Source organism: Magallana gigas, chromosome 2 (genome assembly GCF_963853765.1).
Source record: "Magallana gigas chromosome 2, xbMagGiga1.1, whole genome shotgun sequence".
NCBI classification, from domain to species: Eukaryota; Metazoa; Mollusca; class Bivalvia; order Ostreida; family Ostreidae; genus Magallana; species Magallana gigas.
In genome coordinates, this window is record NC_088854.1 from 19,256,141 (window position 1) to 19,267,840 (window position 11,700).

General features: G+C 33.5%; 1 protein-coding gene across 1 annotated transcript; it reads right to left on the reverse strand.

Annotated features, from left to right (window-relative positions):
- Nucleotides 1-1,781: 1,781 nt before the first annotated feature.
- Nucleotides 1,782-10,010, reverse strand: LOC105330734 (acyl-CoA Delta-4 desaturase). The gene is made up of 10 exons (XM_011432629.4): nucleotides 9,589-10,010; nucleotides 7,295-7,384; nucleotides 6,875-7,078; nucleotides 6,423-6,524; nucleotides 5,886-6,072; nucleotides 5,661-5,737; nucleotides 5,430-5,527; nucleotides 5,131-5,307; nucleotides 4,575-4,700; nucleotides 1,782-3,807 (listed from the first exon to the last, which is right to left on the reverse strand). The coding sequence occupies exons 1-10, from the start codon at nucleotides 9,808-9,810 to the stop codon at nucleotides 3,756-3,758; spliced, it is 1,335 nt and encodes a 444-aa protein (XP_011430931.3). The 5' UTR covers nucleotides 9,811-10,010; the 3' UTR covers nucleotides 1,782-3,755.
- Nucleotides 10,011-11,700: the final 1,690 nt, after the last annotated feature.

Genomic DNA, 11,700 nt, shown 5'->3' on the forward strand with positions numbered 1-11,700 from the left:
TGATTATTAGAAGAAGAAATATATAATTGTTTTTAAGATCGTCAATTCTAACGGTATTAATTTAAAATTGATAGCCTTTTGGACGAAGGGAGTAATACATTTCCACTTTTTATTCCCTTCCTCTACAAAATTAAGTCAAGATTGGTCAGTTAGTTCCCTGGGAGAAGCTTATACATTGCTGGTAATACATTGGAAAATTAAATTTCCAATTGCAAACCGCGCATTTTCACTAAAAAGTGTTCTCCTGTGTTCATTACGTCGAAGTCAAAAGTGTAGATAAGCATCGATTAGATGAAAAAATTCGAGGTATTCCGAAATCCGTGTAAAGGTGTTCCAAAAAGGGGTGAGAACAGGTGAAATAAACGATGATGACACATGCATGTTATGAAGGCGCATGCCTTAGTTCATATTTGGGGTTGAAAAACCATGTAATTTATTGTATGTATTAATATATGCCAAAATTATCCTTTTTTGTGAGAAATTAATATTATATCAGTTATTGCAAATTATTGTCACGAATGGTCCGCAATAAACATGGCCGGAAAGTAAAAATGGGGAAAAATCCACTATATAGTAGGTTTTCCGTGGGGGTAATCTGGCTATAAAAAGGGGGAAAGCCCACTATATAGTCAGCTTTCCGTGGGGGAAAAACTGCTATATAGCCATTTTTCCGGGGGGAAGAACTGCTATATAGCCATTTTTCCGGGGGGAAAGATGGCTAGGGGGAAAAGGCACTATATAACACCGGAACACATTAAAAAGTCAATATTTACGAAAGACGCACAATACCTGAAAGTTTTTAAGTACGTACATATTTGATCATGTGTTAATTAATTGGCAAAACTGGCAGTCTGACTAAAGCCAGTCACTACTATTCCCTTCGTTGAAAGAGGGAATATGGGCCTAGCTCAGTTTTGTCAAACTGCAAAACTGGTTCACTTTTATGATATTCTTGCATTTAATAGCAAGAAATTAAAATGAAACAAAAATGATAATTTGACTCGAAAGATTTTAAAATTTGATATAAACAAAATTCCTGTCGCATTTAAACATCGATGAGTGGTCACTGCGCAAGATTTCATCATGCAAAGTGTTGTCAGGATGATAAAAATAGAACCCAATGTACAGGAACATTAAACTAACAGTGATACAGTAACTAACAGTGATACGGTACTGTTTGGGTGGTACATGCTCTCTGGCAGTGTGACATTATGTATCTTCAGGGTTCTATGACATCACCATGTTTCAATATTACATAATTATACTAGTATACTCTGGTACTACTGTATTTGTCCTTCTAGTACAATTTTTGCACCTTTTTCTTCAGTGGACAGTTTAGTACATGTCATTGTTGAGCTTTCACAGTATTGCAGCAACGGAAATCGCATTTTATTTCCGGTCGCATTGTAAGATTCTGTGCAGAATGGCTATAGAGACGTTCAACACATTATACATATTACCCATTCAAGATTCTTTCTTTGGAGTAATTGAAAAGAATATATATTTATTTAAAAAAAAGCGTCTTGAATCATCGTTCATTTTCGAAATTTATATTTCTCTGGATAAAATCATATTTAAAGAATGGTTACATTAATATTATCATTACATTATAAATATATTTAGCTATTATTATTTTAAAACTGATGAATTCGCAGCAAAACCAACAAATAGGTAAATTTTGTCGACGTATCATAAGTTACCAGTGTTTTTTTTATGCAGTGCAGACCATTAGTGTATTCAAGTAAGTTTAGTTTACATATTGAAATTCTGCGAATAAAACAATTAGTTCTTGATTTTTATTCACTCTGTAAGATAACTATGTCCCCCGTTTTACAAGAAGATAATAACTGATGCTTATTATATGTTACAAAAAAAATTTCAATTTCGACTCGGAAAATGTCTAATATCATATCACGGGCGATTTCCCGTCATCTTCATGTGACATTTCCCCCGGAACCATTCGTCCAGTTCCTGGTGTGACCAGTATTTCACATCGATGACATGTCCACTCTCGGAGAGGGTCACGAACCCCTGGGGTTTGTTGCTGTGGTTCCCTACTAGTTCAGGCAGCCAGAATGTACATTCGTACTTATTTCCTCCGTCATTTTGACATCTTGGGATTCCCCCTTCCTCCTCGTCTGCTTCTCTTCTTGGTTTTCTGCTCTTACGAATTCCGTATCCGATGAGTGCATTCACGCAACAAAGGATTAAGATGACCACAAAGATTAAGACATCTTTCATCACGGAAATCTTTGGATCCCCGCTGTTGTGGACGAATGGAATCGCTGTTGTTGCGTTCTCGACAACTGAAGTGTTCCAAGTTGTCAACGGTGTAACTGTTGTCGTCGGATCGACAAATGGCGGTTTATGAAAAATGTCATGATTTCTTTGACTGTTTCGCAACCAAGACAAGATTTCATTCAATCTCGATTCCAATTTTGCATCCATATCCATTATCGTGTTGTGTTTTGTGTGTTGTTATGAAGTCACAATTACATTACGTCATAGAGAGCATTGTGACGTCAAGGATGAAGTAAGAATCCGCCAATTTTAGAATGTGTCTTACCCCAAAAATCAGTAGGCCTATGAATTTTCTTGAAAAGATTATCATACCAAATCAGAAGAATTACAACAACAGCAACGTGGGTACATTTCACCCATTATATTTTATATTTTCTTAGTCATAAGTGAGTAAAAAAAACACACTTATAAAATGCATTTTCGCACCGGTGGACCTTTATCAAAATTATTAAATAGTCAAAAGAATCACTTTAGTATACCGGTAATTAATTTAATTTAGTATAAAAGTGGTTACAAAATCACTGTTGGTATTCACACGAGAACTAACTAGAGCAACCTGCTGTCTTGTGAGCTTGTTGTTCTCGCACCAATTTGTATTCACTATATTGCCAGATGGTTTTATTCCATGATATGTTCATACTTTTACTTTTCAAGGATGCATACAATACTTATGTACGAACATGACTTAAAAATATTTTATTCAATGAAAAATAGATAAATGCTACTAAAACATGAACAAAATTGCAATTCTTAAAAGAGTGAAAAATTTTATTTAACAAAGTACATGTATATAGAAATATATATTAAAAAACATATGTTTATTTACCCCATGAAGGAACATGAAATACTGTAAGAAAATTACCACACGTATATTCCAAATAGAATACTGTCAAACAAAAGATGTAAAAAACAGAATCTAGCTTCTGTTTTTTACATCTTTTGTTTGACAGTAAAGAGAGGCATGATGGACAACTCTGTCCAGATTGTTAAAACATCAGCTGTACTACATGTATAATTAAAAGACAAATACTCAATGATTGAAAATTTATAACTAAAGAAAAAAACATAAGTAAAACATAAGTATATGAATGACATCTAAAACATTACCAACAGTTTTAATCAAAACATATTATGCTTAAAAAATAGTTTCTTTTCATTAACGGTAACCTTATAGATGTACCAAATTCAATGAACAAAGAAGTTAGAATTAATTTAAAGATCTTAAAATGGTGTGTTTTTGTTTGAATCTGCTATTAGTTTATGTTTCTTGGTTTTTCGTTTTTTGTTGTTTTTTTTTTCTTTTCTTTTTTTTTTGGGGGGGGGGGGTTGAGTTGCAGATAATGCATATCACAGGTAAACAAGCATAGTTAGTTAAGAATGCTGGTCAACTGATAAATTTAATTTTAGTTGACAGATGCAAACTGAATTCCTTCTTCTTTATTTTCAGGATTTGGTCATCCATGATAATAGGCATCATACCAGATCTCTCCTGACTTTTTGAGCATTCTACAATGAGAAATTGCATTTTTCCATAGAAAAAGGACAACTCTTGAAACAATTCATAATTGTTGTAACTTAATGGTCTATATTATAATGTTGCCAACTGGATGGTTCATGGCTTTTAAGAATTGAATTTTGAATTTTATGCTCTCCTCATAACTGCTAATTTTTTATAACAACAGATGCTACAGGATTCTAATCAGTTTGCCTAAATCAAACAATCCAAATTCATATACAGCAAAATGTGTTTAGTATTAACACATACCAGTATATAGCAAAATATAGAGGATATAGTGAAGTTTTGTGGAGTCCCCAACAAGAATTAACAAATCCTAGCAATTTTTTATGTCCCTTAAAAATAAAAAATGATGAAATTTACACCTTCTTTTTTTTTTACAGGGAAGTCTTTAATAATTTTAAAAGTCAGCAATACCAATTTACACAATCTCCACATAAATCCTTCAATTTTCCATCTGATTAATTCAGGTTTTCAGAAAAGTTATTTCATTTTTATGCCTTCGTATAAAGCAAAAATGGTAGTGATGTGGAAGAAAAAAAATGTATATAACGAATTCACTATACCTATTTTTATGAATTTGTTATACTAATACAAAGAACTAAGGCTATAGCAAGTAAATCCATTGGTCCCTAGCCGAGTTTTACTGTAATTGTATAATATTTAAAAACTTGAAGGTGAGCCCTCTTCCTTTTAATGGATCAATGATTTTGAAGATAAATGTATCTGATGCACACTATCTTTATTGACGGCTTACCTGACTATATCTCCAAATGCTGTAAACAGAGGCGAACATCTGTAAGGCAGGTTATGTTTCTTACACAACGACTTCACCAGAGGAGCTATCTTTCCTAAATTATGTCTTGGCATGGTTGGAAATAAGCTGAAAATCAACATTTAAGATATGTAAAATAATCATAATGAATAACATAATTTGTTATAAAAATATGATTTATATCATTGGAAGGATGTATAGAAATAAGTTGGTTCAGGAGTATGAATCAGAAAGTGGTGATGTGACCAATTCTAGCAATATAGCAATAGTTTCAATTGATGGATAACAGGTATCGAAATGGTTCATGACAACAAATTCTCTCAACTGTTTCAAAGACAACATCTACTCAGTATGCATCTATTCTTTAATACTTGCTGTCAGTATGCTTCTATGCTTTACTGTAATACATTTGTACTTGCTGTACATATAGTTCATGGCAACTAATTCCGGCAAATATTTCAAGAATATTTTTTCAAATGCAAATGCTGGTTACATTAGACAACAGGTAAAACCGAAATCAGTTGAAGCCTACACTTACTGGTGCTCAATCTGGAAGTTGAGGTGGCCGGTGAACCAGTCATTGAATGGTGAGGAATCCACATTACAGGTGGTAGCGAGCTGGAGAGAGAACCAGTCTTCCTCCTTCTCCTTCTCTACCCTCATTGGTAAGTGGCTCATCTGAGTCACCCAAGTGAACCAATGGCTTTCTAAGAATCTGAAAAAGTAGGGGTTTTACAGAGGTTTAGATTTTTAACATACTTTGAAACAACCACATGGAAAAATTTTCAGTGGACTACAGTTCATATACTTTTTTAGTGAGAATGAACTGGAATGTACCTCATAAACATGTAGAGTCCAAAAGCTCCCCAGCCTCCATAATACGGGCCATACAGCCAGAAAAACTTGTAGAAGAATGTTACAGTCATCAGCAAGTCCTGTCAAAAACAAAAACAACTCTAAATTAATTCATAACCTACCCTTTGTCTGCTAACTGCATCACTGCAAGAAACCTGTGGGTGCTGAAGGTATTCTTAATAAAAAAAACTTGTACATAATATGAATACTTACAACATAATCTCTCCTCTTGAAAACAAAAAAGATATTTTCAACGTGAAAATAAATTGGTAACAACAAAGGAGGACCCACTGGAAAAAAAGAAAAGAAAATACATGTATTTTCAAAAGTATTCCATGAGCATGTAATTCTATAGGAGGGACCTTTCTTGCAAAAATCTAGATCACAATTTTTTTCAGATTGTGCATGCTTAAAAATCCTTCAACTTGCAATGCTTACAGAAAAAGAAGTAACTATGTTGAAAGTTGTATGGCATGAATCCTAATTTCTTGCTTCCCCATGACTTGGGAATATAATCTCCTATTAAAAATAGAAAGGCTATATCGACATCAGGGTCTTTCTTTATCACATTTGGTTTGGCATGATGCTGAAAATGGCGAAAGTTCCACCAGTGAGATGATGCAGCCTGCAAGAAATAAATCCATGTAGTTTAGGACCAAACTTATGTTGTAAGGTACAAGACTTATCATTTTAAAAATGTTATTAAAATAAACAATTTATTGATAAAAATTGCTAGATTTTTCACTATAGATCTTCTTATTGGCTCATTCTAAACAATGTATAAACTGGTAATCTTAGTTGAGTATTAACTAATGACTGTTTGATTGCAAAAGTTTTTACACTAAATGTGATAAAAAATAAGTTAACTGTATTTTTAATTGTGTAGTATTTTACTTTGTTATAGGGAATAAATAACCATCTTAAATTTGTCTTCATGACCAGTAAATGTTTTCATACTGACACCTGTATATTTACCTTAATATGCCCTATAACAATATGATGAAATATATGGTTCATCTTGTGACTAGGAAATACAGACATATGACCATAGTCATGTTGACTCCAACCTGCCTGCGCCTGAAATAAACAAATATTTCAATACTGATTACATCAAAGCCTGTGCAACTGAGAAATGCTTACATTGTCATCTCTGAGAAATAACTTTTAATTACCAGTAAACTTTAAAAATTTTTTTACAATTTCTTTTGATTTTGAAAGATTTAGTTTAATCTCAAACATCAGTTTTAATCATTGTTAAATCACATAGGTATTAAACACTTATCCAATTTATCAAACCCGAGAAAGGAACTGTGTACTAAGTACAAGCACTTGTGGTAAAGCTAATCGTTACAGGTCAGAACCTGCAAGGATTATATCATATTAAAGATTTATACACACTCATCATAAAAGATAAACCAATTATTCACCTGTGAGGTGGCTAACAGTACAGCCGCAACAAAGAAAGCGGCCATGCTTCCCTCCCAGTGCCAGACCACCAGGTATGCCAGCACCTCCAGGGCCAGGATGTGGAGGAGATGAAACACGTAGAACAAAGGGTTAACCTTCATCAACCCGCTCTCCTCTACATACTTCCTCAGCTTACGGAAGTCTTTTTTAATTTCTGTTTCATTCTGGAAATAAGTTTTAAAATAATATCATAACTGGCAATTTCAAACATAGACATTTCTGCTCGGATGTAATATTTACACTTAGCATACCAAAAGATGTAGAGAATTTAGTTAACTGTCAATGTATGGGTGTTATATAAGTAAAAGTTCTAAAATCTGTTCAAATTTAAAATGTGTAATTTCATCTTTTGTCAATGGTATGTTTCAGTGAATTCTTACCTGGTCCCAATCTTCCACATCTCCAATATACAAAGCTTTCATGAATTTGGATACATATCCTTTGTCATTGTGAAAAGCTGTCCAAGCATCCTGTTTAAGATAATTTGATTTTTGTTAGAATTCAAGCTTTAAAAAATTCAAATTAACCCCTCCCCCCCCCCCCCCCCTCACTCCATTTCAAGGTCAAAGGACTCTTATCACAATTCTAACCCATGTGTACGAGTGTATGAAGCATTGTGTTGAATGATAACACTTTCAAATCGGTGCGTATTTCAATTGTGATTCGCAAAAAAGATTCTGATTTGCGCATTTATATAGACCCGCCTATTACCAACAGTAATATATCAAATCCATGCTGAGAACATGATGCTAACACATGGAAAAATGTCAGAGAAAGAAAACTTACAAAGTTGTACTCGCAAGTTAAAAAATATATATACAAAGTAAATATTTGTTCTCATATAACTATATATACAGAGTAAATCATGTTAATAAAAAAGAAAGAAAAACTTTTCTTAAAGCAGGGACAAGCGCAAATAGATTAAAGTCACGTTGATAATATAGAAACACATGTACTAGTAACAGCAAGTAAGGAGCTAAAACCTCCTGTTTCAGGATGTGAATTTAATCTCCAAGTGCATCCATCCTGTTTGGACAGTGATAACTTTCTATAGACTGCGCAATCTGCATGTACTGCAGTGTTTTATGAGTACCAGTATTTGGCTAGAACAAGCGTTAAAAATTACTGTGAAAAATTTAATCCCTCTGTAATGCAAAATCATTTTCACATAAAACAATATACATGTTGTTAAATGTACAAGAAACCACTGATTTGTCATTAATATAAAAAATCTGAATTGAGAAATGAATTTATAAACTCTGTGTATAAAGTCACATTTCTTTTCCGAATTGTGATTATTTCAAGCAAAATATAATGCATCCTTATCTGAACATTGTAGAGATCTTTTTATTTTGTATGTACTCACAACATACTCATAATTGTACGTAAGGATTTGAAGGAAAAAAAACCCCAGCAGGTTAGATACATGTAATTTGAACTCTATATTATTATCATGGTTTACAGGGAAAGAAAAGTCACTTATTGAATTATTTGTATAATTTTCAGTACAAAGACCATGTTAACCCCCAATTTATTCAATGTTAACATGTACTAAAATATCTGTAGAACACATTCAATGTGGAATTAAGTATATTTTAATCAAAACACTTTCATTATTTTATAATTTTAAAATATTTGACCCAAATATATGTTTTAAAATTTTTTGGAAAAGTAAATTAAATTACAAATTTTAAAGCCCCAGCAAGATTAGAACTCATGACTTCAGATCCATAGTGAATGCTCCAACCCATTGTGCTACGCGGTAAGGTACAATTTAGGGAAAGAAATGGTTTATAATATCATGCTTGATTTTATTGTTTATTTCAATTGGAAGGATGTCACAATATGGAGGTGTCCCAAACCACCTTCAAATGGTTCAAATATCTACATAAAACTTTTAAAAATTGATGGTATACCTATAAAAATATTTTTCAAAAAAAATATATTGATAAATGCTGCGTAAGATATTAACATGCGAGACTCTTAAACCAGGTAAATGTATAATTTGCATATTTTTTTTTAGATATATTTGTCCTAAATATAAGTATAACATTGAAAATATCTGATGTTTGCAAAAGTGCTTTACTGTAAGCAAAACCAAATACCGGTACTAAATTAATGTGCTATACCTCTTTCTTCAGATCAACGTTTAAATTCACAATTCAATCAAAGCTAAGTTCTGATACTTGTGATGCAAAAAAAGGAAAAAAATGTTTTTGGTAAACTTTGTTGTAAATCCACATGAATATACTATAATTGAAAGAGAAAAAATAGTAAGCAAGTTTCTCTGTAAATAAACATGATGAATATGCTCCAATTTTGAGATAACTCCCATAGAATGGATCTACTGAGTGATCAACTGGTTACATAAAAACTTTGTTTACACCATGTTTTAACGCATTTTCATACATATCTTCAACTTTTCTTCCAAATTGATCATTTTTTATAACTCATATCGACAGGAAATCGCTGGAGTATTAACACTCAAGTTGAGTACACTCCATTGGGAGGAAAGAAGGAGAGAAGAACACGTTTTCCATGGATACATACAGTGTATAAATTATTTCCCTTGAATCAATAAGTATACTCTATCCTGTTAGAAATGAACATGAATTTGTTGATTAAAATAAAGCATCAGTAATAGAACAATGTTGCATATGCCAACAAAACTTACCGTTGCGTCTTCACCTGCGTAATGCCCCAAGATTTTGGCACCTCCAGGATGTTTCTTTGCCCACCGGCTGAGGTCATACACTTTCCCGTTTATCATTAACCAGTTGTCATCCCTTTTATTGTGTCGTTTTACTTCTTCTACGGTGTAATGTTTGTTCTCTTTTGCCATACTGACATCGCTGCACACTTCCTTCCCCATTTCTTTGGACGGGCCGGGTTTCATAAACGTCCTCGACCTCTCTCGTAAGATTGTCTAAATCTTTAAAATGTTTTTTCTCACTATCGAATTGTGTGTTAAGCGCTTGTCTAACTTGGATCGCAATTCCGTGTTTGTTGTTGCTAACCAGATCAAAGAAGTCAAGTCTGAAGAAGTATGGATCGTTTCTATTGTGATGTTATTTAATCTACTCTTTCACGAGAAAAACGCACCATTTACAGGACCACATGCTATGTAAGCATGAAGATTGGACAAATAGGCTATAAATGATAAAAATTAAAGATTACTGAAACCGATATTATGTAAACATGTTACACAGTACATGTGCATAAGGCAATAAGCCTTACCTTATGACGAACAACAATGGACATGGACATGGACATGGACATAGACATCAAACATATACAATATAGGTGTTTACGGGTAGGCGGGCGGAACTGAACTGACTACTCTGGAGCTCCAGGTATCGGGGTGGGCAGTGGACCAGGGTCAGAGGTCATTTACATATTTAACAACATGTATTAACATACCAATGTACATTTCACTACATACCTCCCCATTTTATATTAAAAGGGTCTTTAACAATAGAGAAATGTACAATCAGATCAGACGACTAAGATAAACCTATAAAAAATATAATACATCCCTTAAAAAATGCACCAGGGATATATATATATATATATATATATAATTATACACATTATCTAAAATCATCTACCAACAAAAGCACACACTTTACATATAGAGAATAATCTACTACAACACGAATTTAGTCGGTAACTGAACACCAGACATTAAATTCAGACTTATGTCACAGAATATCCTACAACATGAATGTGGCTGGTAACTTAATTCCAGACCGTCCATTCTGCAGGGACTATTAAGTTGATGGCTTCATCTTGTATAGGCGGCGACCATTCCTTACTGTTTCACGTAACAGGTACTGTGTAGTTACTTCCAGTCTGGACACAACTTGAGAGGCGACGTCTCCTATGAACGCAGGGGTGTGGTATAGTAAATATATAATAAATAATGAACTAGAGACAAATGTAGAAAAATAATAATGAATGGACAATAAGAACAGGACCCCCCTAAATAAATGACTAGTACATATCAAATATATTGAAAAGAATGATAGGAGACATGACCCTGGTCTTAAAGGTTTGTCCTTCACATCATCAGCTGTTGAAAGAAATAATTGCCTCAACAATAAAAACAACACATGACACTGAAACTCTTATCAGTGTACATACTATTTAACTCTAAATTCAACTCTAAAGATCTAGGTTCTATATGCTATTATGATTTTAACTAATTTAAAAGATACATAATTAATTATCATGACATATCATAAAATCAAAAAGCACTGAATGTTTGTAAATCCCTAATCATATTGTTTTGTTCACAAACTAGTCGCTAGCGGTTGTATCCTTTGTATTACCTCCCTGTCCATGTAATATAGAAGTCGAAGCACACTGTATGAAGAATATCTGCTCCGTATAAATGATCATACTACACCTAGATATCATGGTCACTTGAGTTGCGGTACTTGTATCAATAATCGCTACAACAAGAACACCATCTTAACTTTTAAAGATGATCTTAATTTCTATGCATTGTCTGGTATTGGACAGGGGAAGTATTTTCTTTAAACATCTGGATAACAAGATGAGAACAGATCAGGCTCAAGAGCCTTCATTCTTCTGACGATTGTCTGCATGTCTGTCCTCAGAGATCCCATGTGGTTCTCCATTGTGGACAGACGCTGTAGGACGTCATCGTAATGGTGAAGACTGTCTGTGACTCCGCTCTGTTCTGTTGTGGTGGCTTTTTCTCCATCAGAGCCATCAGACATCTCTTTTCTCTCTCCATCATGCAGATCTGTGTCAAGGTCAC

Bases quoted from the DNA above. Each gene is read 5' to 3' on its own strand.
- LOC105330734 (XM_011432629.4), bottom strand. From the start codon at position 9,810: ATGAAACCCGGCCCGTCCAAAGAAATGGGGAAGGAAGTGTGCAGCGAT. The intron at 5,528-5,660 runs GTAAGTATTCAT...TGTTTTTGACAG, and splicing joins TCAAGAGGAGAGATTATGTT to GACTTGCTGATGACTGTAAC. The intron at 3,808-4,574 runs GTAAGCCGTCAA...TTCTCATTGTAG, and splicing joins GCATTTGGAGATATAGTCAG to AATGCTCAAAAAGTCAGGAG.